This window comes from Streptopelia decaocto (assembly GCF_964273445.1).
Source record: "Streptopelia decaocto genome assembly, chromosome: 12".
In the NCBI taxonomy this organism is placed as follows: Eukaryota; Metazoa; Chordata; class Aves; order Columbiformes; family Columbidae; genus Streptopelia; species Streptopelia decaocto.
In genome coordinates this window covers 19,623,054-19,650,289 of record NC_138667.1, presented here as the reverse complement: position 1 = coordinate 19,650,289, position 27,236 = coordinate 19,623,054, and the positions used below count along the sequence as shown (strand labels likewise).

The 27,236-nt window shown below is 47.4% G+C and overlaps 1 protein-coding gene across 2 annotated transcripts in view; it reads left to right on the top strand.

Moving 5' to 3' along the window:
* Window positions 1-26,218, top strand: part of FGF18 (fibroblast growth factor 18) — a 72,120-nt gene extending 45,902 nt beyond the window's left edge. For both annotated transcript variants that reach the window (XM_082063615.1, XM_082063616.1), the window contains 2 exons: window positions 7,029-7,135; window positions 25,214-26,218. In XM_082063615.1, the coding sequence (XP_081919741.1) occupies window positions 7,029-7,135; window positions 25,214-25,480 (374 nt within the window). In that variant the 3' untranslated portion in view covers window positions 25,481-26,218. The remainder of the gene's footprint in view (window positions 1-7,028; window positions 7,136-25,213) is intronic.
* The last annotated feature ends 1,018 nt before the right edge of the window (window positions 26,219-27,236 follow it).

Genomic DNA, 27,236 nt, shown 5'->3' with positions numbered 1-27,236 from the left:
GGCCTCCTCCTCAGTCACTGCGGTTGTGCAGGTGGCAAAGTTCAGGGCAGAATTTGTTCGCTGCCTCTCCCCGCCCAGGCGTTTTTAAACCTATCGCCTCCAGTTTTACTGAATCTCGTCTAAATAAGCTTATTCACCATCATTGAAGCAACCGCCAAAATATTTTAGTGTCTCTTGTGTATAAAACATCTGCAAGAGGCCACCTTTGGTTCCCCACTACTTAATCCTGTTGCTTTACATCTCCAAATGGGTGCAAATGCCTTTGTGTCAGAAAGACAGTATTTTACATTCATTTTTAATGGGAATAAATGATGACCGGACTCTGGGTGGTGCAGGCTTGAGCCAGTAGCATGGTACTTACAATTTTAATATTGTCCTCAAATATTTTTTGTTTTTGACAGAATCACAGGTTCTGTGATATATTAACTTTTTATGTGAGTTGGGGAAAATCTGTAAGACCTGTCTTCGTATTTATTCTGGTCTTGCATGAGCTAAATTATCAAACGATTTTTCTGTGTATGGACCTCAAATTATGAAATTTTCTTTAAGCTTCTCCCAAGATGCGGTGAATGGAGTTATTTTACAGGGACCATGTCTGGAAGCTTTGTCATCCTTCAGGAGGCAGGGTGGACAATTTTGAAGAGAGTGCTTGTGTTTCAGAATATTCTTTTTTTTTTCTTGATTTTGCCATTCTAACATAAGCAACACATCTTCAACAGGCTGGGGAGGCAAGTTCTCCCCAAGGTGGTCCTGGGATGCTCAGCATCGTTCCCTGGGCTTGTCCTGTTAGCCAGCGCTGAACTGGTAGTGAGATTTTTTTTGGGTCAGTGTCCCTAAAGATGAGACCACTGTAATGGTGTGACAGACTTAAGTGGTGGAGGTTTCAGAAGCGCGAGTGATATTTTCTTACCCGACCATCTTGGGGTGTGCGTCCCGCAGGGTTAAGTGCCTGCGGCAGCGCGTCCTGCTCGCACATCTGTGCTGGGCTGGGTGCTCGGGCTGGCGTGGTTGGCACCAGCCTGGGTATTTCCACGTGTCTTGGCCTCGTGTCACCTAGGCATGCCCAGTGAACCCTAAGGGGACAGTTCAGCGTCCTGGAAATGGGACAGGACACCTTCTGGGTGTTAGATGGTTGTTTGCAGATGAGGGTGCCTGAGCCGTCCCCCAGCACGTCCAACCATGCAGCCGGTGACAGCCGGGACCCTGAAGCCATGCAGGGCTCTTTATCAGCGCTCGAGGGACTTCCGATGTGTGTCAGGTCCTTCGTGTGAAAGTATTTGCAGGATCAGGTTGCTGCAGTGTAAGTGCCTTTGAGGTCTTTGCTGCATTATAGGTTCCCTTCTGATGTCCCCCTTGCAAATATTTAACCTGTGTGGCTCCTGAGTGCTACTAAGGCTGTTACATGAGTGACAGGTTGTCTCTGCCGCTTTTCCTTTGTTCACACGGAGCCCTTGGTCCCGCTCCCCTTCCTGCCCCAAAACCAGGCAGACAGAAGTGCCGTGGGGGACTCAGCGCTTGGCGTGGAGTGACGTGTTGGTGCTCATGTCTTTTTCCTTAACTGCATCAGATGACCGAGTCAAAAAATAGGATGTTTAAATGAGGTTTAAAAGAAAACCTAATTTAGAGAGGTGGCATTTTTAACGGCCTGGGTTAAGATGGGCTGCGCTTGCTCCTTGTGCGCTCCCCTGGCTCTGACACCGGGTAGTTCGCGTCCTTGTGCACAGTGGTGGCTTAAAAAAAAACGTACCTGGAGCCTGGATCTTGTTACTCCACCTGCCCATGACCATCTCTTTTAATAACTTGACATACATGTATCCTGTGCTTGTTCAAGACAGACTCGATGAGCTCATTGCAGTGGTGTGTGGGTCAGAGCTCTGCCCTCCTGAGCTCCAGCCTTATTGATTTTGGTGGTAACTCCTGATTTGGACCTGAATAATTGAGAAGGGAGTTGGGTTGTATGTGTTATAATTATTGAAGATTATGCAGTTTGGAGGAATATATGCGTGCGCAAACAAAACTTGAGGATGCAGCCTAGATTCCCTCACTTGTTCATAGCCTGGGGGCTTTATTAGACCCTCCAGATTTTACCAAATGTTGGCATTATTACCTTGTAATTACATCACGAATGTGAAGTGGAGACAGGGTCGTTCTGTCCTATGTTGTGGTCATGTAAGGGATTCACGTGGGTTTGGTAGGGGCAGGCTGTGTTTGAACGGGTTTCGACTGTTTGGCCATGCTGGGGTTCACACTGGAGTATTCTGTCTTACCAGAGAGGAAATTTTATTCTCCTGTCAGATGTGATATAAGCTGTGAACTTATGGAAATGCACTTTGTCTCGGTTCATAGCATCAGAATGACTTAACTGGGAAGTGCTGAGAATGGTTTCTTTGATGTTCTCAACAAAAGCAGTGAAATCTCAGTCCCCAGGAAATCTGTTTTAGCTGCTTCGAGGTGCCTGTGGGCAGCGTAAGGGGCTGTAGTTTCCTCTTCTCTGCAGCTTCTTTTGCAGGATTTATACCTGAAAAAAAAAAAAGAAAATAAAAAGGAATGGTAGGTAGACTCAAAGTATCCAGTCCTGCACCTCTGTGTTTTCCCCCTTTATCTCTTCATTTACATGAAACTGGCTGGCGCTTACACTTTTGTGACAGGTACATGTAAACCTCGCACGTCTCAGGTGCCCTCTTTCTTCTTTCTTTCCCTGTGCTTTGCTGGCTCCTGTCCTCCCACTCCCAGGAAATATTTGAAAGATAATTTAGCATATTTTCTGCCACCTTTACATATCTCCCTGACTTCATGTTTTCTTAGCTGGAAGATAACTTTTCAACATATATATATATATATATATGTAATCCTTTTCACCTAGACATGTGAGGAATTCCAGTCTCTTCCAGTGGGAGTTTTGATGAAGGTTTAGGTTAAATGGGCCAATAAGGCAAAGGCATGTAGCAGAAGATCTCACCCTCTGAAGACATCTTTTCTCTTTAGCTCTTTCTGCCCGCCGCCTGCCCTGGAAAATGTATCAAAATATCTACCTGTCAAAGAATTTAAACAATAATACCTGATCTGAAGGCTAGAGTGGAGGGCTTTTGAAAATAAAGATTGTAATCTCTCTGTGGTGTGTGCAGGGACTAATGGAGCCGGAAGTCAGGTGTCCTGAGCTGTGGGGACACCTCTCCAGCCTGGGGGACTTGTTTTACCTCAGCTCTCCATGGATTTTCCGTGGCGCTTTCATTGCGGCTATAGCATCTTTATCATAGAGACAAATGAGACAGCAAACCAAGCTCAACTGACTTTTATTTATTATTATTTATCGCTGTCGACAACTATCTGAAAGGAGGTTGTAGCATGGAGGGTGTTGGTCTCTTCTCCTGAGTAGCAAGTGATAGGACCAGAGGAAACGGCCTCAAGTTGTGCCATTGGAGGTCGGGGTTGGATGTGGGGAACAATTTCTTCCCCAAAGGGCTGTGGGGCATTGGAACAGGCTGCCAGGGCAGTGCTGGAGTCACCATCCCGGGAGGGCTGGACAGACGTATAGAGGAGGCTTGTAGGGACATGGTTTAGTGCCAGATTCAGATTGTGGTTGGACTCAATGATCTTGAGGGTCTCTTCCAACCAAAATGATCCTGTGATTCTATGATTTGTTTAAATCCTTTTGGTGGTGACTGAGCTCTTCTCCTGCCACGTGTGATGCGGTAGGCGACCTCAGCAGCCCCTTCTGGATCAGCATCCACCCACCAGGGATATGTGTTGCAGTATTCAGGACTAGGATTTCTCCCAGCTGATTTTGGCTGACTAGATGTGTTGACAAGGTCCCCTATCTCGCCTCCTGAGAGAGTTTAGGGAGATTCCTGTTGCAAAAAGGAGAATCAGCAGTAAGGGGTGCCTTAGGCTGGAAGCCAACTGGGTTATGAACCCAACCCTACAGCCACATTGATTGCTCTTGTAGGAAAGGAGGTCAAGGATCCTTAGAAATAAGAACACATTTCCAGCATCTTTTTCGGAAGTGGGTACTGATGGGTGGCTTTAGCCTGCACTGTGTTAACTGGGGTCACAGCGGGGAGCAGACGGCGTCTGCTGAACCTCCTGCCCTCTGCTCCCCACTCCTGGACGCTGGGTGCGGGATGATCTTGGGGGCTCTTGAGCCTCCTCGGGGCACTGCGCTATGGATGCTGGTGTATTTACTGCCGTGTTTACTGGTGCGGGTGTCACACTGGGTGCTTGCCCAGCCGGTGCTGCTCGGTCTGTGCTGTGACACAAGCCTGGGAGGAATCTCAGCACCAGCATAACCTTTGCAGCCCGCAGAAAGTTGACTTCCATTTAGTTCTAAGTTGTGACATTATTTTATTAGATCTTTAAACTTTATTTAAATTCTCTATTTAAAAAGGGGGAGGAAGGTATCGTATTTTAATTAGTAGCGGTGTCAAAGGCGACCTAGATTAATTATTTGAAATCACTCCATCCAGATGGTTTTAATTTTCACAGCAGGGAACCGGCATCTTTTTAAGGTGATATTTTTCAAATTAAAATCAGCTTGGATATTACTCATTCTGGCTGCAGAGCAAGGGGGCGGGGAAGGCGAGCTGGCGTGCCCCCTGTTTGTCCATCTGACGGGACCCACACTGGAGGGATGCTGGTTGCCGACTGTCTGGCAGGACCACGGATCAAGGCTACTGCTTTGGAGTGCTTTATCAACGTTAGCTCCTGCTTTGGCTGACCAAAACCCATACCTGATATTCAGCATTATTCTTAGAATTTTTCAGTTGCAGCACTGAGACTGGAAGAGCCAGGAAGCGCCTTGCAGCTTGGATGGGAACTTGCCATCTCCTCTTCTTGCCCGTGTGGAAGCTGTGGAGCCCTCGGTGGGTGGCTCTGGGTCATCTGAGTGCCTGGGTAGGTTTGGCACTGCAGATCTGTGGGCAACTCCTTGGCACTCGGAGTGTTGGTTGTGGTTCTTGGGTCGATCTTTGGGACCTCTTGTGCTGGCTCCATAACCTCCTCTCGCGTGCAGGTTGCTGCTCTCCCCAGCTGAGGTTGACGATTAGTCCTCTCTAATGCCCTTGCTCATTTGAGGAGAAGACCTTTCCCAATCCCCTCTTTAAAGATAGTCCTACCTCTGGCTGTTCCCTGGTTCGTTAATGCTGTGTTGCGTCTGAGCAGCCTCCCTGAACTTCTTGAAGCAGTGGGTGTTCACCAGGTTATGTACCATGTTGCACATCTTCCATGTTGCACATCTTCCCCTTGAACACCTGTCTTTGACCCAGTGCCATCCTCCCCCATCCTGACTCTGCTCTTCTTTATATCCTTACTATGATGGGACATTTCTGGTTGGTTTGGCCCTTCCTCACTCATGTATGTGGATGGTCACTGCTTCAATGCCACCATGGGGGTGTAGAGGGAAATCCTGCAGCACCCACTGTCGCTGCCAAGCTACTCTCCTTTGCAGATACCCCAAAACATGATGCATTTCTGAAAGGCTTAGATAAATATCCATATTTATGCAGAATTGCAAGTAATATTCTTTGATAATAGAGGCATTATCCCATCTGCTGTCAGAAATAAGTTATTCTTTATATATATCCCCTGTGATAACAGGTTTAACAGATTTATCAAAATAAATGTAAACAGCTAGTAACTGGAAAACCCTGAGCTTGCATATGTGACTGAGTTACAAAGGAAAAACTCTGTTTAGGGCTCTTGTGAGTTAAAGGTTTGTGATATTTGCAGCACTGCAGAAGCCAAAAGCTGACTTTATAAGTGGGAAAAATATTAATGTGTTGAAATGAAACAAACTTCTATTTCTATCCCCATGGTAAATCCTTACAGTGAACATATTTGCTCTTAGAGGGTTTTAAAGTTTGAAATATGAATGCCAAAAAGAATGTGACTTTTTGCAGTGCAGATCAAACATTCTCCAGAGTTTGGCAGAAGCCGTGTTTCTGCGGCAAGGCTCGGGTCGTACGAGTGTGAGTGTTTCCAGAGCAGGACCGTGGATTTGCACTTGCTGACACTTACACATTCTTGCATTGTGTTTCGACTATGCCTCCTCTCTCCCTCTCTGTATCAGGGATGGATCTGAACCAAACTGTCCAGTCTGCCTGCTCCTGCCTCTCCGGGGAAATTCCTGGAATCCAAACCTCAAGCATGACTGGAATTTGTGTTTATATCAGAAATGGAATAAAACACTGAATTTGGATGTGGCTAGGTTTTGAGATGATGATGGCACCCTAAACATCGGGGTGGCAGCTCAGCAACTTCTGCAAATACAATTATGTCAGTGCAGGAGGTTTATGAAGATGTGGCAGAAATCTGTCCTCTACCATGGCCACTGACAATGCTGCAAACCAGCTCTGGCCTCAACAAACATGTGAGGCACCAAGAGATTGGCCATATTTCTCCCAGACTGCCAGAAAGTGAGTGACCTCCTAGGAACATAACTCGACACACAGAGGATGTCTGCAGGGCGGGTGTTCATCAAAGAGAACCAGCAGCACCCACTTTCTCCCTTCTAGGTGTTGTGGTGATCTTCAGGAGGTCACTGCGATGTTTTGCACCATGAACATGTGGCTTGACCGCTTCTGTGAAGAGTGTGACGGCTGCTGGCTGTGGGGAAGTGATTTTCATTCTTGTCATGCTAATCTCGTATTTTCATGAGACTAAATTCCATGTTTGTACCCTCTGATAACCCTCCTGGAGCGTGAAGGAGAGCACCTAGCTTTATATTGCCAATGGGGTGGTGGGGCGGTGCGGACTGCTGGAGCACACGTGTGTTTGTGCATGTTTTGTGCTAAACTGACATTACATCTGGAACATCTGCATAGGAGGCAGTGGAGATGTGTCCGATCTGCACCTGGAACCAGGCCTGGAGCTCAGCTCCGGGGTGGTTCCTTGGGTGGTTCATTGCATAGCATCCCGGCGTGGTGGGGGTCAGGTAGAGGTGATGGGACAACATGCTGACGAGCTTTACACACTCTGACTTAATGGGACCACATTGGTAAATGCTTTTTTTCTTTTTCTTCTTCCTTTACAAGCCCAGCTTCTAGTGGAAACAGACACTTTTGGCAGCCAAGTCCGGATCAAAGGGAAGGAGACAGACTTCTACCTTTGCATGAACAGGAAAGGCAAGCTCGTGGGGAAGGTAAGTGTTTCCTATTAATTCATTTGTAACATGAGTGGTACCTTTAGCAGCCTCCTCGAGGCTGTAATGATGTGTTCGAGCTTCGCCTGTCAGCCTCAAATGAGAAGCAGGACGAGGGGATGTGGGGTTTGGGAGGCAGCCCCTGCGCCTTCGAGCCTCCCCGTCTCCATAAAGCCAAACTCTGCACCAGCCACAGCATCCTCGGATGATGCTTCGGACGCGGGTGGGTTTGTGCCTTGTGGTTGCATTAAACTGCCATGAGATGTCTCAGCATCCCAGTGTTGTGGCCGCCTCCACAATAACTACGTTACTTGCTCTTTCTTTGGAGCAAAATTCAGAATAAAAGGGTGAGCGGAGCGCTGTGCGGGGCGGGTTGGTGCTGGGGGGTTTGGCTCCGGTTGGTGCTGAGCCAGGGGATGCTGTGGCAGAGCTAATCCTGGAATCCCAACGTCCTACCAGGGCTGGGCCTCACGCTTCTAGCGTTACAGGAGTATTTTATTACTTTGGATCCCCACACAATGGAAGCATGTAACAAATTACAGCGTGTTCACCCATCGAGCTTAACTTCTTTGCTGAAGTCATATTTTTTATGTATTAACTTGTTTTTGTAACTTAGGCAGTTCTTCTGTGTTGTTGGCGAAGCTAGAAGCTTGCTAACCAGACAGGAGCTTGCTAAAAGCTAAAATATCACCAAAAATTAAATATAAAATAAAACATCTCATCCCTCAAAGGCCCCTTCCTCCTCCGCTGCTTGCACTTTGTACCACCAGGAATTAAAATCTGGCATCTTTGTGGCGCTGAAAAAGGGAAGCGGAGTTTTGTTTTGAGTGAACACAGCGAAAGCCACGCTCCCGAACCGCAACCAGAAACCAAATTGCTCTGATGAAGCATTATTTACTTTTGTGGTCCCAGGGGTGACGCAGGACAAGTGCCTTCCCCGGAGGGTCTCTCCTGCCGTTCGGTTTTCCTGGTGAGCAGGGCAGATGCTCCGATCTCTCGCCGGCAGCTGCTGCCCATGGCGGGGACTTGGACACTGGTGCTGCGGGAGATTTGGAGAGGAGCAGCCAGTTCTCTGCTTCCTGCGTGTCTGCCCTGTGATCGCCGCTCTGAATGAGGCACCGTCCTTTGAACCTGGACAAGGAAATTGATTTTTTAACCAGACTTAGACCTCTCAGGATGCTTTTTAATATTGCACTGAACCCAAACGTGGCCCTAGATTTTTTTTTTCCTTACTTTTCCATCCTTTAAATGTGATAATAGCATTTTCCCCTGAAATGTTATAAGGATAATTTTTTTAATGTTTATGATGTGCTGGTATGGAGACCTCAAAAGCATCCAAATTAGGTGAGGTAAAATGAGCATGAAATCTTACCATTTCTTCACTCGACCTTACCCGGGGTGGATCAGTGGTGGGACACAGTGCACCCCACATCCCTCCTGGTCCATGCCAAGTGTCCAGGAGCATCCTGGCAAAGCCAGAGGCTGTTTTTCAAAATACATAGTATTTTTTTGCAAGATTCAGCCCTTGATTTGGCCACTGGGCACCAAGGCAGTACAGTTCTTTAGCTTGTTACCTTTCACGCAGTGTAAAGCTTTTTTTATTCTTCTTGATGTGCTTTCCATTACTTTAAGTTGGCAATAATAAATATATTGGAAGTGTGCGTCTTCCCGCCCCAGGCTGCTGTCACGTTCCTAAACTGGCGACCTGGGCAGGAGCGGGTACCGAGCACGGCGCTTGGAAGGAGAATGTTCGAGTCGCGTAGGCCGTATTAACAGCTTTTCTGGAGCAAAAAAAGAAAGTAATAGTGTGTCTTCTTGATACCAAAGAGTGTGGTTTTAATTAGTATCATAGTTTCAGCTCTTTTCGTGGCAAGAGTTCGAGGGAATGCTCTTTAGCCTGAATGCTCTAAACAGCTAGTAAACCCCAAGGAAAATATGAGATAAAAGTTATGCCTGGGCTTATACAAATATTTAGGTTTAGTCTGGGGGTGGAGGAGAATGAAACCCATAAACTAATTGTTTCACGGTCGCCCCGGTATGTTCATTTGGCAAGAGAGGAGCCATGGGACCAAACTGGGTCTTTTTCTCAGCTAATTTCCCATTGCCTTACACTGCATAATCCCTGACAATACCAGCATATGCCATCTGGCTTTGTCCTCCTCCTCAGTCAGCAGTTTTGGATCCCCCCCAGTTGAAAACCTGCTTTGAATTTAGTCCTTTTTGGTTTCCATAACCACCTACGGAGGGTTTTACAGACTGGAGCAGGTTGTTGCTGTTCTCCGCCGGTGCTGGATGCAGGAGCGGCAGAGCCGGGACTCCCTCCTGCCACGGGGCCAGTTGTGTTGCAGGTGGACAGAATAACCCCCAGGGCTGAGAAGAGCAGCTTATTGTTCTTTATTCATCAGAAATTGTGCCTATGCCAACATTTCTGAGCAGAGACCATCTGATGGAGCTTTCTCAGGAGGTCCAAACTTTGTGTTTTCACCCTCATTACACACGTGGCCAACGCTGGCCAAAGGGCTCAGAGGTGTTTTGGGCAGGATTCTGACTTTATTTATTGTCACAGCATGCAGCTGCTGAGGTCCCTGGCGCCCTCCGTACTGCTGGGGAGAACTGGAGGCAGGGCAGGTGTTGTACAGGGAGCTACTTTTCTGTTAAAGGTGGCAAACCATTGGGATCATGTTTCTTCATTGATTCTTGGTGGTATGTTGAAGAAGGCTCAAGAAAGATTTAATGGTTTTGGTTTGTTTGCTTTGGTTTGTTTTTTCTTTCTGACCATATATTTTTTTTTGCCTGGGGGCTTTTGTTGCCTCTGTGTATATACATGTAGGTCCTGTGTTTTCTGATTTTGCTGAAGTCTTCTATGGATCACTGAGCTTTAGGGTGGAGTTATATTACAAGGAGTGAGATTAAAACATGAAAACTCAGAACAGGAATACTAGGTCATTTTCTTAAAAGCTTTTTTGTGTTCTCTTAAAGTTGTTGTTACTGTTTGTCTATCTCAGGCTCCTCACAAGTATGGGGGAGAAGGGGACTCAGAGGTTCAGCTCTCCTTCCAAGGATGGGCACAATGTGACTTGCCCACTTGTGACAGGTACTATGTGACTGGCCACCTAGAAGGCAAGAACTCTGAATATTTGCCATAATTCAGTGTTAGGGGAGAAGAGGAGCTAATGGTCTCTTTGGAGGAGCTAACTGTGGTTCTCCTGGTGAGTCCTGTGGTTTTTCTCTCTACCCCAGCTTTTCTCATCTCATACATTACAATAAGGATGTCAGTAGAGAGGGGGCTTCATGTCTGTAAAAGGCTGTCAAAGATAAGTCTTTAAAGTCTCCAGAGCAAGGAACAGCAATCTGGGGTGTGAGCAGGTGGCTGTTAATTAACTTGGCCACCTCTGCTCTTGCTGCACTGTCCTTTCAGCAATTCCCTGCTCCCTAGAACTTCAAGACGCTGTGGAGATTTCCCTTCCTTGCCTTGTCCCAAGCCCCTTGTCAGCAGAGCAGTGATGTCTGTGGAGCTTAAACTGCATCTGTCGGCACCATTCCAGGCTCACCAAAGCCTAACCCCTTCCTTTAGGCGCCACTCGGGCTGGTGGCGGCCACATGGAGATCCGAGCATCTCCTAACCCCAGGCACTCTTGCTAGGGAATTTCCCTGCTTCTCTCCCAGCCACCCATGGTATCACAGCCTGGTCGGCACTAATGCTCGGGTTGGAGCAGGTACCTGTATCTCCCAGCTATAAAGGGAGAGAACAGGCCTGTATTTCTGGGCTGACCAAGGGCAAGAATGGACCTTGCCTTCCTGCAGAGCTGCCAAGAGAGGGAAGAGAGGCTGCTCTTTGCAGACCAGAGTGAGGGCGGCATCAGTTTTCAGAGCAAGATAGAGAAGCAGGAAGGGTAAATAATGACTGGAAAGAACCCAGATTTGAGAAGAATGGGAAAAGAGCTAAGCACGTCTTTGATTCGGTCCAGAAATTTATTAAGAAGATGCTCCAAGCAATCCCACTAATGTTCTCTCATGGCTATTAGGTGGATTACATCTTTTCCAGATCCAGCAGCAATATTGTTCCTGTTAGTTCTCTCTCTTGTTCTCTGTTGATTGCATCTTGAGAACAGCTCCATCTCTCAGTGCATTAAGTCACTTCTTGAGCTCCTCCAGGCAGGGGAAGGAGGTGGTGGGTGCTGAAGCCATCTCCTCAGGGTGGGATGGGACTCAGAGTGTGGGTGGAACTGGGACAGCATAGTGACCATCAGTTGTGTTCTCTGCTCCCGTGTGATGTTGCTCCATGTGGTGTGCCTGTAATCTTGATAACTACGAGTCTGCAGGAGAACCCCACACCACCTTAGATGTGGGTGAGTTCTTCTTCTGAGGTAGGATGTGACTATGGGGAAAACTCCAGAAACAGGGGCAGAGTTAGGAAAGCGATAGCCAGAAAGAGGTCTGTCACAGATATAATCCCTGCCAGCTCTACAGAGAGAAAAGTTGTGTTCTAAGAAGTCCCTGCTCATTACAGCCGTTCATCTCCTTCTAAGAAGTCAAGCCTGAGAGTGTGTGATACTACAAAATAGGTGATTTCCCACCAAATCCACATGCTGACTAGCACCATTGGTCTTTGGGTTATCTTTCAAAAAACACTCAGTTACCTGATATACACACTCTCTGAAAATCATTATAGTTTATACACATTATTTTTGGTAAAGCACTTTAATAAGTTTAGTTGTGTTCCTCTTTCCTTTATGCTTAATACAAACAGCGGGAAGAAGCTGTTCAGTGAAAGGGTGGCCGAGGCATCGCTTCAGCTCGTTGCCAAGTAACTTGGGACCTTTCTGGGGACAGCTTTGTTGACGCCGTGTCTGCAGCGCTGAAGCCCTCCTGGTGCTCACAAAGCACAGATGGGCATTGCTGAGCTTGTGCCCTTGAGCTTGGTCCAGCTCCTGAAGAAAAGCTCTGCCAGCCAAAGAGTGGCTGTGCCAGGGACATGTCCCCTGCGCTGGGGGCTGGAGGTGACACGGCTCTGCTGGCCACCATCACCTCTCCCCATGCCTGACCAGCACCGCTGTACCGATACCACTTACAGCAGAGACCTGCCTCTGAGACTTAAGATTTTTTTCTGGTGTGATAACTGCTTTCCAAGCCAATATATTTCTTAATGTTACCAGAAAGTTGCTAATACCATATGGCAAGGCTCTCTGTATTTTTGCAGGACAACAAACAAATTGTTGCTAGATGCCAGACTGCTCTGGCAGAGCTTTATCACTGATGCCTGCCAGCAGTAGCCTTTGGGGGATAGTAATAATTTGGGGTTGTTTACATTGCAGCTTTAAAATAGGGGTTTTCTTGAAGTATGTGTGTGTTTAGTCAGGAAAGTTGGCTGAAAAAATCTCTGACAGCATCAAAGAGTGTAGGCGCTCGCTACGGCCCATGCATGCAATCCTGGCCCTTTATAATACATCTGGCCTTGGAGGAGAAGGAGCGTGTTGTGTTACAGGAGCTCCAGGTGGGTCAGTGGGAGCCACCCTTTGTAGGACAAGGGGACTTACCTGGGCTGGAGACACCAAGTGGCTTTTCCGAAGCCACTGTATCTGGACCAGCTTTGTCATCAGTTGGCTTTGGTCAAGGCTGAGTTTGAGCTTTCTTGAAAAGCTGCCTTTGCAGGGGTGTTGGACTGGATGACCTTTGAAGGTCCCTTCCAACTCAAACTATTCTATGATTTTATGAAACATGGATGGTGGGAAACCAGAACCTTGCTTGAAGCCAGAGGTCTGTGTTAGCCTGAGTCAAGGAGACTCGGGGACGAGCTCTGAGCCTGATGCTTTTCCCGTGCCCAAGTCTTGCGTGGCCTTTGGCCGTGAGCATTCCCCGATGCCTGTGTGCGCCAGGGCTGTCCCCGCCGCCAAACGTGCTGCGAAGATGTTGGGAGGTGCCAAGGGCAGAGGGGCACTCAGGGCTTTGCGGCTTGAGACTTGGATGTAGTAGATGAGGTGTTTGCACTCCTCAGCTTGTATATTTTAAAACCATGCCTAACTGCATCTTGGATTTGGGGCAGAACTCTGAGTTTCTCAGGGTTTTGGTGCTTATCCAGAATTATTCCCGGAGTTGCACAGTATCTGGGTTGCTTGAAAGGGGCTTGTAAAACCTCACAACTTCGGGGGCTGAATGCTGAATTTGCAATAAAAACATGACCAGAATGAGTGGGGTGTTGGGTTTAACAGCATATATTTTGCAGATCTCTTTGTGACATGTTCAGCCATAAAGTATTTTGACTTGGCATCTCATGTGAAAGCAAAACTTGACATGGCTTTTGCTGGATCTTGTTTTGGACTGTAGTCTGGTCCTTCATATATGGTGAGATTGGTCCTTTTTAAAGTGAACCGTTGCCAGGATTTTGCTCCCTTGGGAGTTTTTTTTATAAGTCATCTAAATAAACACCTTCAATGGAACCTGGCGCCAAGCAACCTTGGAAACTGTCATCTTTGAACAGGGACCTGATCTGAAACCAGCCTCAAGCCTCCGAAAGTCATGAATCAGGGCCTGCAGGATTGCAAAGGTCTTAAAAGCAATGAGATGACAAAAGAAGTTTTCTTTCATTTGAGCAGTTATAATTTTCTGCGTTCATCTAATCAGGCTTTTTCCTGCAACCAGTGTAAAACATTTTGCGTGATTGTTCTGAAAACTTAGAAGCTGAGATTCTCATGAAATTAGAAGCTGAAGTGGAAGCTGAAATCAGCAATCACCCTCCTCCATTCTAAGCTCCCAAATACCACGAGGCTTTTGGTAACGCTTCCACCTTTCACACCTGCTCCTTTCCGATTTCTGGGCTACCTGAAGCATCACATTCAAGCTTTTGTGGATGCTCGTGGACTTTGTACCATCTGGTTCACTTGTTGCATTTTCAAATCTGTACAGGGCTGGAAATGTGTCAGAATTCCCTGAGGAGGGGTTGCAAGAGGTCATGATAGGGATGTTGGTATTGATGGTTGCAGGCTATGTGGGCACAATAATTTGTCATTTTGCATCTTGGGTGTTACCCGGCTTTTCCGGGAGTCCTCGCTTTGGATGGCACAACTGTGTAATTATCCCCAAAAAGCTGTTTGTAGTTGAGCCCAGGGTAACTGCTTTGCAGTGTTTATTGCGCTGGGGCTGCCTTGGCACAAGTGTGGATGGGCTCCCACGCTGCGGTGGTGCCTTCAACGTGGCAGGAGCTCGTGCGAGCTCGCTGGACCTCTGCAGCGTTCATGTTTGCTACGAGCAATAGGCCTCTTTGTGGTTCTGCATTTGGGAGGGTTTGTTTACAGCAGCGTTTTGCACAGAATTCTCTCTGGGGGTGGGGAGGAGAGGGGAAAATGCTGTAAATGTGGGGACTGAATTTTGTGGAAGAGGTTTAGGTGTTTTGCGGTGATGTGGGGTAGCAGGTGGCTGATCTCGGTGGTGCAGGGAGAGTAAAGGTCATTTGGAAGTTCCGTGTGTTCAGAAGAGGGAGAGCGGTTTGGTGGCTACTGATAAACCCTGGATGACCTCAAGGCTTGGGAAGGACAGATGAGAGAGTTTGCAGAGGGAATGGGGACAGCTGGGGGACACTGGTGGTGCTGGAGCTCACGTATTGCACAGGATGTTGAGGAGGTGGAAGAAACCGGCTCACATGGAGAAGATCCTTTTTACTTCACAAATGGTTGGACTCTGCATCAGTTCTTCACAGGTCATGGCCTTGGGGGACGGGGAGGGGGGTTGTAAGTTTGAAGTCTGAATGCCAGAGCCCTAAGTGCTGAGCCAGCGGACTGCAGTGTCCATGGCATGGAACGAGGAGAGAGGCTTATGCCAACACATGGACGATGTACCAGTGTCCTCTGTTTGCCGATGAGTTGTTAGTGCTGCGAGTCACTTTACCTGCACGGTCTGATGGATTTAGGTCATGAGTCTCATAAATGAAGTGCATCATTAAGCACATTAAAGCCCAGACTGTGCTGCTGCGGTTGGATTTGTATTTAGCTGCTTTGCCAGGCAGAATCACAGAATAGTTTGGGTTGGAAGGGACCTTCCCAGCTCCCCCAGTGCCCCCCCTGCCATGGCAGGGACATCTTCACCAGCTCAGGGTGCTCAGAGCCCCGTCCAGCCTGGCCTGGGATGTCTCCAGGGATGGTTCATCCACCACCTCTCTGGCCAACCTGGGCCAGGCTCTCACCACCCTCAGGGCAACAATTTCTTCCTCGTGTCCAGCCTGAATCTCCCTCCTTTAGTTTAAACCCATCACCCCTTGTCCTATCGCAACACGTGTTTACAGTGTTCATTGGATGTCATCTAACATCTTATATAAGAATAATGTGAATATTTAAGGTCTATGCTAAGTCTTTCTGTGCTACTGTCAGTTCTTGGCAATCTCTTAAGTGCCCTGGGTGAATGCTGATCCTTTCAGGCTGGGCGAGGACAGGAGGTTTGGCTTTAAACAAACTGGGGGTAGAGGATCCGTGCACGACATGATCTGTGAACCCTGTGAGCAGGGAACATCTGGTGCTTAATACATAATCTCATGGGCCAGGCCAGGTGGTCAAGAGGTCCTTGTAACCGTGTTTTAGCCATATATGAACATCTCCAGTTAACTTAAGCTTCTCAGCACAGCCACAATGCTTTAACGTGTTTGCTCTAAAATAAAGTGAAAGGTCCTTTTGTTTTAAAAATATATTTCTTCATGGGAGGGAGTCGCAGAGCTGCGGATGTGAGTGTTGGACTTTATCTCTGGGTTGTGTCTGGTCACCAGAGAGCTGTGTGACAGGTTTATGGATTTCTTGTGATTCCGCTTTAGCAAACTTAGTTGGAAATTCCTAAAAAGCACCAATTCTCTTGCTCAAATCAGAGTTTTGCAAAGTCAAGGTTCATGTTGTAGACAAGCTTGACCTCTAAAACTTTTTCTAACCCTGTGTCTGGAAGCTCTATATCCCTTTCTAGGGGAAAAAAATTGCCACCTTCTTGAAAGCTATGTGTCAATTTAATTTAATCTTTTCTGTGTTCAAGAAGCAAGTGTCACCATAAAGCTGCTAACATCCTGTCCCCTGTGTTTCTTGGTGGCTGCAGCTGTGTGTCATGTTGGAATATTTCCATTCACTAAGGTTAAATGTTAATTACAGTTGTTGAGAGGGGATCCCTGAGCCCCGATCACGCCTCACTCCGTTTGGGCAGAGACGATGTGCTCTATGTGTCTTGTGCTGACACTTGTATCAGGTTGAATTTAATCGCTTTCCTCAGAGCATCCTATCTCCCAAGTACGATTTTTCGTGGTACTGGACATCTTTAAGATGAAGGTGATGTCTCTTCTAAGTGTTACGTTGCAAATACATGCATGTATTTAACTCGCAGTGAGCAACAAGCAGTGCAGCCTTGTCTTCCTCAGTGGATGCAGGTGAGATGAACATTCAGGTGGATCCTGTTTCTACTTGATGCTCAATTTGGTTTTGGAGATGAAGTGAGAATGAAGGCTAATTTTGAAGTGGAGAATAAAACCTATGCTCTGACAGCAGCAAGAGATAGCCCATTTGATACGGCCATTTCAATACATTTAAGGTCAAAGAAAAGTAGATCTTGCTTAAATATTTTTTTTTTCCTTGACATTTTCTTACATTGTCTTTTGGATACTTACACATATTAGGTTTTCCTAAAGGAGGACACGTCTCAAAAGCCTTGCACTTGTCGTACACAGAAGGAAGTTTGTCGTTCACAGTCTGGAACAAACCTTGATTATCATTTTTGATGGATGGCACTTGATTTGATCATGGATTTGTCTTTTTTCTTAGTCATATAATTTGACACAAAGAGGACTAATGCCATCCTGCAGACAATGAATGACCTTTCTTGGTCCTAAATTCCACTGGTTTAAACTTGGTCCAGGGAAACAAGTGACACTACCAGGATGCCAGCTGCATGAGATAGCACTCGTTTGAAATGATAACTTTAAATTCAGTGTGTATGTTTGTTTAATGTGTATAAACCTGGGGTTTACCAGACCTGCTATGAGGTCAGCAACTGTTACAGTCCCATGTTCTGGCTCCACTCATCATCTAGACCTGAAGTTTCAAACTTTTTTCTGTGATGCCCCAGGTCCCTATATAAGGAATTTAAGCAGAATGTGCTGCTGTTCTTATTTGGCTTTTATAGAAGGTTCAGGACGGGCCTGTGAGTGTCGGTGGAGGCTGAAAATGTCTGGGGTAAAAGAAAACACAGCAAACCCATCAGTGCATGTAACCCGAAGCTTGTGCTTTGTACAGCTGGGTAAAAATGCCTTCCCAGCCTTAACTGTAGTTAGCACCTAGAAACATACGTGCAACTGGATCAGGTAGGTGCAGGTAATGGTAGATGTCTTAGATGTGCTCAGATGTCATGTCTGAAACCTGCCTGTTGCTTCACGTCTCCTGAAGCAGTACCTTCCAATTGCAACAAACCCACAGTTTTGACTTAAATAGAATTTTCCTACATTTTCTATTGGTTTCATAAAGGTCATTTAAGAAGTGATTGACGTCTCCTATCATTAATAGTAAGTACACATAGTTCTCTGAGAAGCAGTTAGGAATTTCAATTAAACAAATGTACATTTTGCCAGCTGCAGCCAACCTCGTTTTCTCTAATTAGAGATGTGTGCCGTCCTGCTGGCAGTAACTGTGCCTGTGATGGAAGGAGCCAGTTAGGAGACACATCCTGGTGTAGCCTCAGCCTGGCTTGCTTCATCCCTTTTCATCTCTATATCCGCCTGTTCATCCTGGGACAAAGTGCTCTTCCAGAGCAGTGTGAGGGTTCCTGAACAGGTTATTATTAGAAAAGTGGAATTTTTGAATGAAAGGTAGAAGGAAACAAAATTTTTAAATGCTTCTCTTCATTGCTTGGTTCTTGCAGCTTGCTCTGTGTCCAGCACAAACAGGGACAGGGCTCTGCAAAGCCTGTGGGTCCCATCTCAGGCATGCAAGGCCGTACCCATTTTTTGGGATGTACCCCCAGTGCATATGGGCAGGTGGGTGCAAAAATGGGGAACACTGCTTTGAAACTGGGTCTCTGAATGGAGATGTACCCTCTCTTCTGACAATCTCCCCTGCATGGGTTTTGTATTTCTTCCCTGGCTTCACTTAGATGTCCTGTATACATAATTAACCTCTACGCTGTGCTGGCAGACACTTTTATTGAACTGCCCATCATGACTACTCAGTATTTTCCTCGGAGGATTGTGCAGGTTCAGAGGCCAGAGAGCTGGAGGAAACATGCATGAAGCTGAGTAACCCTTGGCAGTTATAGATGCAGCTTTTCTGATTTTCTAAGAGGAGCAAGAATGTGCATTTGGGTCAAGAGGTGTCTCTGTGATGAGGATGCCTTGCCATAGATCCAAGATGCTGAACATCAGGATGCTTGTGATGGATCTGCCCCTATAATGCCTGTAAAGTGCACAGGGATGACTGGGTCCAGCTCACCAGCAGCCAGCGCACTCAGATTTGCTGTGCTGCAAGGGGGTAATATTAATATTTCTGGTGGCTCTGGTGGCTGCTGTACCCACCTCGTTGTCACGTTTTCTGACCTACCTTTCAAAGGTGTACCTTTGAAGGGGACGAGGTGACAGTGCTAAAAGGTGTGACATTAACTCGTTCCTGCCCTAACTCGGGATTTTCCGAGCCAGAAATGCGGAGTGAGTCTGAGCTCTGACCTTGAGCTGAGCCTGGTGCAAAAGCACAGAGAAGTAATATGCTTCCTGAAAATCCCACGTCGCGGGGTACACACTGTGTGAACAGCTTTAGAGCTTTACAGGGCGTATCAGTGACGCTGGGTGCACCAGCCCTTGATCGCAACTGGGGATGCTTCAGGAGTGTCTCACTGAGGCTGCTGGGCCGCACGGCTCCTGAAAACCCAAGACTTAAACATTGTTACTGCTCTGAAATTTAGGAAATACAGGGCAGGATTTCTCCTGTGTAATGCAGTGTGTGAATTGATAACAATAGTGACAGTATCTGAGGGAAATTTGCAGCAAGCCTTTGAAATAATTGCTAGGCTCAGTGGGTGACCTTGTGCCTGGGGTTGGTGTGAGATCCAGCACCATGGGTTGCTCAGGAAACTCCTCTGTCTGTCTGTCTGTGGAGGGGAAAGGAGGGATGCGGAACAGGCCCATTTTCAGGGGTTTTCATTGCAAAAAAGCCTAGGTGTGCACACCTCTTGGCAACCTTTTGCTTCAGTGGCAGCTTTCCCTGCTCCGGGATTTTTAGGAAGACTGGGCTTGCTTTCCTTGCACAGAGAAGCGCTTGATCCTTCTTGTATGGAGAGCTGGTATCTCCACAATCTGACGGTGAGCATGGGGGGCTGGACTTGTAGAGAGGTGATAGTTAGGCAGGAGAGTCATCTCTGCTGAGTCTCGCTGCGCCCTGTGCCAAGCCAGCATTCCTGGGTTGTCACAGTGGTGTCTCCTACGGTTTGGTGTTTGTTATTTGCAGCGCATCACCAGCACATTCAGGTGCCTGACCCAGAGAGTTTCTAATTGCAGCACCGCTTGAAGAGGGGGGGAAACGTTTTACATAAGCTTCGCTAACAACAGCTTAACACAGCATCACTCGTAGGGCTTAATTTGTGCCCTGATCTTTGCAAACAGAGAAACCTTTCAGTCTTGGAGGCATCTCTCCCTGCACCGCAGTGTTAACCGAGCGGCTTGCGTGAGCTTATTGTTGCCGTAAAAGCCGAGTGAAGTTTGGATTTACCGGTGCCCACTGAGCCAGATTTGTGAAGCATAAATGAGAAAACCTGCCCTGGCCTCCCTTTCCCATAAAAAGCTGCTCAGGTGGCTTAGTGGGACAGGCTAATGGGGAGAAGGCGGAGGCGACTGCTGCACCTGCTAATGCTTTGGCTGGGGCTGGTGGCACAGAGGCAGCCGCGAGGTCCCCCTGAGCAGCAAGCTGTTCGTGCCAGGAATGCCGCGCTCACAGGAGCGCTCCTGCTATGACAACAAAGGGCCCTTTGATCCTTTCCATTTGGAGAACTTAAAACGAGAAAGCCAAACTACAATAAGACCAAGTTGGGTCATAAAAAAAGGAGAGCAGGAGCACCAAAGCACTCCAGAGTGTAATTGTAGAAGCAGCAAATGCTTTGGCACTTAATTCTCTTTTATTGTCAGTTCAACATGTTTCACGTTTAATACCGGAGAGCGTGTCACCAAATGCTCTGCGCAAACAATCTGGTGCTGCTCCTCGGTAAGCTTGGGGCACTCGGGGAGCCCCTGGCTCCAGCTCAGCTCCTCCAGCTCCACATGGAGTTGGCCAGTGGTGTATGAACAGTCCCATGCTCGAGATATCTCCCAAGTGGGAGCCTTGGGCGGCCGCTGCAGCTCTGACCCTATTTGGGAATTACTTCTGTGCAAAGAACTGAGCTGCAGGCTGTCACCTCTGCGGTGGCTCGGCCTTGTTGCACGGCCAGGCAGCAGCTCCCAGGAGCAAAACTGGCGACTTGGGGGTGGCTCATCACAGGTCCAAGGAGGCGCTGACTTGAAGGGAGCCCACGACTCCCAGAGGAGCAGAGCTGTGCCTGTGCGACAGCTCTCGCCCTGCTCCGAGCAGGGAGCTTGGCTGGAAACGTTGCCTGTGGGACGGTGGTGAGCAAACGCAGGAGCAGCTTGTTCCCCACGCATGTGTGGGACATCGCCTGTGCCCGCCCTGCTCTGGGGGTGTGATGGGGATGCGGGACTGGATGCGAGTCCTCCCCCAACACGTGGCAGTGCCATTGCGCTGGGCCAGGTGGCTCCTGCACAGCTCTGGGGCGCTCAAGAACTTGTCATTAAATAAAGAATCAGTTCAAAACATAAAACCTTCATGTTTTGAAGGGCAAGCGCTCTGCAAGGTGCATCCTGACAGCTAAGTACATGTGACATGCGGCTTGGCAGCATCTCCCAGCTGGTGGCAGAGGGTGCAGCCCCAGATCGTCAAGCGGGCACTTGCCCTGGGAGCTCCTGGGGAGGCGGGAGCAGGGAGTGATGCTCGGCCAAAGCCGTCTGCCATCCCTCTGCCATCCTTCTCTCTTTGGAGGAGCAAGAGGATGGGTGACAGACCCAGTGAGTGTTTTGCTGCTGTTTAATCAGGGACATGATTTGACCTTAAGTGATGGGCACCTAGTGAAAACAAGGTCACACTTAAAAATTATTGTAAACCCTTATAAATTGCATTTTCCCCTAATAGATTACCACGGGTCCAGCTCTCTGTGGTGTAAATAACGTGTGCAAGTGATTTATTCTATTGGGGATTAGAACAGATGCTGTAAAATCAACTTGTAAGTATTTGAGAATAATTTGTCTGTCTCTGATGTGTCTTAGCACGTACAGGAATGCTCTGTTTGGGGAGGCGAGGTCCTTATCCTGATTTATCTCAGGGTACTTGTAAATGTTACTGTAATTTCATTTTATCAAATCATTTAGCTCTTCCTCTTCCAGAACAAAGTTCTTTTATCTCATGCACCTTGTTTACTTCAAATTAGCCCTGAGGTTGGCCCGAAGTTGCACCTTGTTATTCCTCCACCTCCTGTCTCCGTCTTAGGCTCTGTCGGCAAATTTGAAGGTATAAGTAAATACGTTTTTGTTATTAATAGAATAACTTCCCCCTCCTACATGCACGCTTTCTTTTCATTCCAGTCTTCGTTTTCCATGAGAACCTGACATTGCAGGACAAGTGGAAACCTCCCAAATTGCATGAAAATGCCTTAATTCTCCTAGCAACAAGGTCAGGGCTCAAATCCAGGACCTTTCCACGAATGTGGGGGAAATGGCCCCCTCCAATTACCTGCTTCCCCTGCGGTCCGGATCCGGTCGGTTCATCAGCACCTGGATTTGGGTGGATTTGAAACTCAGCCATGGTATTGTTTAAAAATTCTCCATTCATTGGAGAAGGGTTTGTAGTGGGCTGAGCCCTGAGAAACCTGGGGCTGGTTTTATGGCTTCCCATTGAAACCTGGTGGAACCCCGTGGTGTCAACTGATTTCCCCCTTCCCCACTCATGTGGCTTTGATCAAACCCAGGGCTGGGAGAACGACCCCCCCAGGAACTGCAACCACTGAGCTTTGCCCAGTTCTGCCACTCATTAATGGGTTTGTGAGCTTCCAACTGTCGATGATGAAATTCGGACCTTTGTGCCTAGCCTGGTGTGGAGATTGCTGGTCCTACGGCAGAGCTGGCTTTGCCCACATAGAGGGGGCACACATAGGGATCACAGACCCCGGATTAACGTTCTTGATACAGAAGTTGCTGTGATCTCCCCACCCTCTTAATGGGACCTACATGTGGTAATGAAACCTTTGGGCAGGATGGTGCATTAATGATTTTAGGGTAAACATCACACATTGTTGCACCAATAGAATTGAAGATCTGCTAAAGGTATTAAGCCAGGGAGGGATGGCTGGTCCAGGAGGCTGGTGATGATGATGCTTTTCCCCTCTTGTTGCCCGTGTGACTCCAGCTTGGGTTGTTGCACCTCATGGTTCCCATCTTGCATCTCCATCAGAGCATCTGATACTGTTTAGTTTGCATGGAGAGAGTTGAATAGTAAGCATAGCAGTAAGCATAGGCCTGCAGTACTGAAAAACTCATGATTTGACTTCAGCGTGGAGTTGAACTGGGCTGATACTATGATGGAAATCCTTCCTTTGGCTTTGCCAAGCACTAGATTGAGTCCTGTGTGATGCTCCGTACTGTGCTTATCTGTGTCCAGAATCCAGCTCTGGGTCTGTTAGTCTAGATCTCCAAGCTGAGGTGAATCCTGTGTGGTGGGTTGAGCCTGGCTGGACATCAGGTGCCCACCAAAGCCGCTCTATCACTGCCCTCCTCAGCTGGACAGGGGAGAGAAAATATAGCAGGAGGATCATGGGTTGAGATAAGGACAGGGAGATCACTCACCAGTTACCATCATGGGCGAAACAGACTTGACTTGGGGAAATTAGTTTAATTTATTACCCATCAAATCAGACTAGGATAATGAGATAAAAAAAAAAATCAATCTTAAAACACCTTCCCCCTGCTTCTCAACTTTACTCCTGATTTCTCTGCCTTCTCCCCACCTGCAGTGCAGGGGGACAGGGAATGGGATTTATGGTCACAGAGTCACACGTTGTCTCTGCCGCTCCTTCCTCCTCAGGGACAACTCCTCACACTCTTCTCCTGCTCCAGCGTGGGGTCCCTCCCATGAGACAGTTCTCCATGAACTTCTCCAACGTGAGTCCTTCCCACGGGCTGCAGTTCTGCACTAACTGCTCCCTTCACCGACCTTGGTGTCTGCAGAGTTGTTGCTCTTACATATTCTCACTCCTCTCTCTGGCTGCTGTTGCACAAGGTTTTTTTCCCCCCTTCTTAAATCTGTCATCCCAGAGGTGCTACCACCATTGCTGATGGGTTCATCCTTGGCCAAGGGCAGGTCCATCTTGGAGGCAGCTGGCATTGGCTCTGTTGGACACGGGGGAATTTTCTAGCAGCTTCTCACCAAAGCCACTCCTGTAGCTCTGCTACCAAAACCTGGCCACAGAAGCCAAATATACCCTGTTTTCCAGCATCTCCAACCGATGAGCGGTTGAGGAGCTCTCAGCCCACAGCAGTCATGGGCAGGTGGGTTTGCCTGAGGCTGCATTGAGAAAAGAGTCCCAGCAGGGGGGATGTTTTGCTGGAGGTTGGCTGGGGAGCAGTGCTCAGGAGCTTTTGACCTCCAGCTCTGCATCTAATCCTGGCTCCCTCGGTGAGGAAGAAAGTCTTACGAGGAAAGGCTGAGGAAGCTGGATCTGATAAATATCTCAGGGTGGGTGTCAGAGGATGGACCAGACTCTGTTCAGTGGTGCCCAACGACAGGATGAGGGACAACGGGCGCAGACTGAAGCACAGGATGTTCCATGTGAACATGAGGAGAAACGTTTTTGCTGGGAGGTGCCAGAGCCTGGCCCAGGCTGCCCAGAGCGGGTGTGGAGTCTCCTTCTCTGAGACATTCAGACCCCCTGGACCCACCTGTGTGATCTGCTCTGTGACCTGCGTGAGCAGGTGGGGCTGGGGATCTGCAGAGGTCCCTGCAACCCAGCCAGGCTGGGATTCTATGTGATTCGGTGATTTAGGGACATGGTTGCCTAACCCAGGTACTTGAGCTCTGGGTGGCTTCTTTTAGGCTGAGATTGAAAGGTGGGGAAAGGGGGAGGACCACGTGCCCTGGGCCACCGGAAATGAAACCCTCTTCCAACCAAAACCCGTCCCTGAAAGAGCAGAGGTGTAAAACCGGGCAGTGGCAGGGGAGCTGTGGTGGGTCTGGTTGCTGAGGGCACTGCTGCAGTGGCACGGGGACATGGGTGGGATGCCGGCCCGTCCAGGGAGACAGCCCTTTGTGCCGTGGGTGCGGCGCAGGGGTGCGAGCAGGAGCCGAGCCCCGGGTGTTTGATGGAGCTCTGAAATCACCGGCTGTGTTTGGGGACTGGAGGGGGGTGAGGACCCTTTGGCACCACTCGGCTCGTCCCCAGAGCTCCGTGCGTGGTTCCTTGGCCGGTTGTCACGCCTGGGATGCTGTGGTGAGAGTTTCCAAAGCACTGGGAAGGCTTAGACTGAGGCCTGTAATCGTTTTAGTGGGGTTGGGGAAGTCAGGGATGCAAGCCCATAAGGTATCTCGGAAAACATATCAAAAGTAAGTGGTAGAAGCAGCAACGCTGTTTGACCCGTTTGAGATCCTGATTTTTTTTGGTTTTTTTCTGTTTCAGTGTGATGTTTCCCTGGCATGAGTTCAATTCATCCTCCTTTCCTAATGGGAAAAAAATAAAGCTAAATGTCTTGCTTTGCTTGCGATCGAAGGAGTTGGGCTGGGTAAACTTAACTGTTGTCTCTGTAATTTCTTACTCTCCTTGGATAGCAATGTTTAAAAAAAAAAAAAAAAGAAATTATGACCTCATGCTTTCGTGCTTTTTTTGCAAACCCATTTCTCTTTAAGCTGATGTTTGTTACGGTTCCTATTAACAGCGTTTGAACCAAAAACAAGGTCCAGATGTGATGATTTTGTTTGTGCCAAATTGGGTTTTGGTCACTGAGCTTGCATTTGTCTAATGAATTCTTTCTTTCTTTCTTTCCTTTTTCAGCCTGATGGCACCAGCAAGGAGTGTGTCTTCATTGAAAAAGTCCTAGAAAACAACTATACGGCACTGATGTCAGCAAAATATTCAGGCTGGTATGTTGGATTCACTAAAAAAGGGAGGCCACGGAAAGGGCCCAAGACCCGGGAAAACCAGCAAGATGTACATTTTATGAAGAGGTACCCAAAGGGGCAAGTGGAGATACAGAAACCTTTCAAGTACACAACAGTCACCAAGAGGACTAAGAGAATACGACCCACCAACCCCAGTTAAAAATAGACAAAAAAGCGTCACAATAATAAACCACAAAAAAAAGAAAAAAAAAAAAAAACTGCACCAGAGGAATATTTTTACATTAAAAATAAGGAAGAAGCTCTATTTTTGTACATTGTGTTTAAAAAAAAATAAAAATAAAAAAAATTAATAAAAGACTAGATGGCAAACGCTGGGGAAAAGCTGTTAGGGATTTATTGTGACTTGAAAAACAAAATGAACTGCTCTATTTAAATTGACTTCTTGTTGTTGATGACACACAGGTGCTTATTTCGCTTTTTTGGAAAGGACAACTTTTCAAGCATATCCCCAGAGGGAAAAAAAAAAAAAAAGTAATTATTAAAAATTAAAAAAATAAAACCAAAGAAAACCAAAGTTGTTTCCCAAAGTTACTGACACCCTGCCCCAAAAAGTGCCAGTTTTGCAGTAATCTATTTATTGTCTGCTGCACGCCGGCCCGAGACGAGATGGTGTGTACTGCAGTGATTGAGTTTCCGTGGAGTTCTCAACACATCGATCTTCTGTAACCTTTCTGATGACATAAGGTGTCACGGCTCCGTGATCCTGCATTATGCTCAGTTCTGGAGAATGCTGCTAACTACATTCAAGTGACTACAAGATGACCTAGTACACCAATGATAAGGGAATATTTTAAAACCAGCTATATTATATATATTATATATATATAAGCTATTTATTTCACCTCTCTGTATATTGCAGTTCCATGAACCAAGTATTACTGCCTCAACAATTAAAAAAATTATTTAAAACTCATGTACATATTCTTGCTGTTCACACTTCTTTTCCCTCCCTGGGCAGTGTTGCTTTTAATGCATATTCATCTTTTATATGAGGGCAGACGGATGTGTTTGGGGTAGTTACCCCAGTACAAACTTCATTGCTAATTGTGTAATTCCTCCTTTTCCTTAATGCCGTCTTCCTCCTCCTGCCCCGTTGTTCCCACAAGGAGGAAATCTCGCGTGGGGTGATGAAGGGCCGAGAGTGGGGGAATCCACACTGGTGTTTTTCAACAGCAGGAATTAAATTTGATACTTTTTATTCCAATGAGTATTTCCTAAAGCTTGGGCCAGGCAGAAGGTAAACTGGAAAATTAGCATCTGACTCAATTAACACATACTTACGTGTGGCTTGCGTTTCCTTCACTGGAGGTTTTGAGAGGGGCTATTTGTTTCAGCTATTTAATTCAATATTGTGTCTTTTAAAACAAGCCCTAGACCAACCAGATCCCCCTCCCTTGCCCCCTGTGGGGTTTAGTGCTAGATTTAGGTTGTGGTTGGACTCTATGATCTTAAGGGTCTCTTCCAACCAAAAGGATTCTGTGGTTCTCCCTGTCTCTTCCATGGTGTGAATCTGACCCACGCAGTTGGTTTGGTGAGACAACATTAGCCAGAGAGTGGGGATGAAATAACTGACCTCGCATTTTAGCTGTAGGGAGGCGCTCACTTGAGCTTTCCCTCTCAGTGTGCAGACATTGCTACACTCCCTGAATCAAGCCAGGGCTAAAAATGCTCAAAGCCACTCAGCTTTTTTCTTGTTAATCAGAAGAATAACTCTCCCCAGAACAAGGTTTCTCAAGATAACTTTGAGAACTGCAGCCAAACCCCGCAGATCAAAGCCATTTGGGAGATGCTGCAGATAAGCGTGCAAGCTTGAGGATGCTTATCTGAACTGATCTCCAAACCTCGCAAGCCTGGAGAAAAATGAGCAGTGCTAAACAGGGTCACTCCGTGGAAAG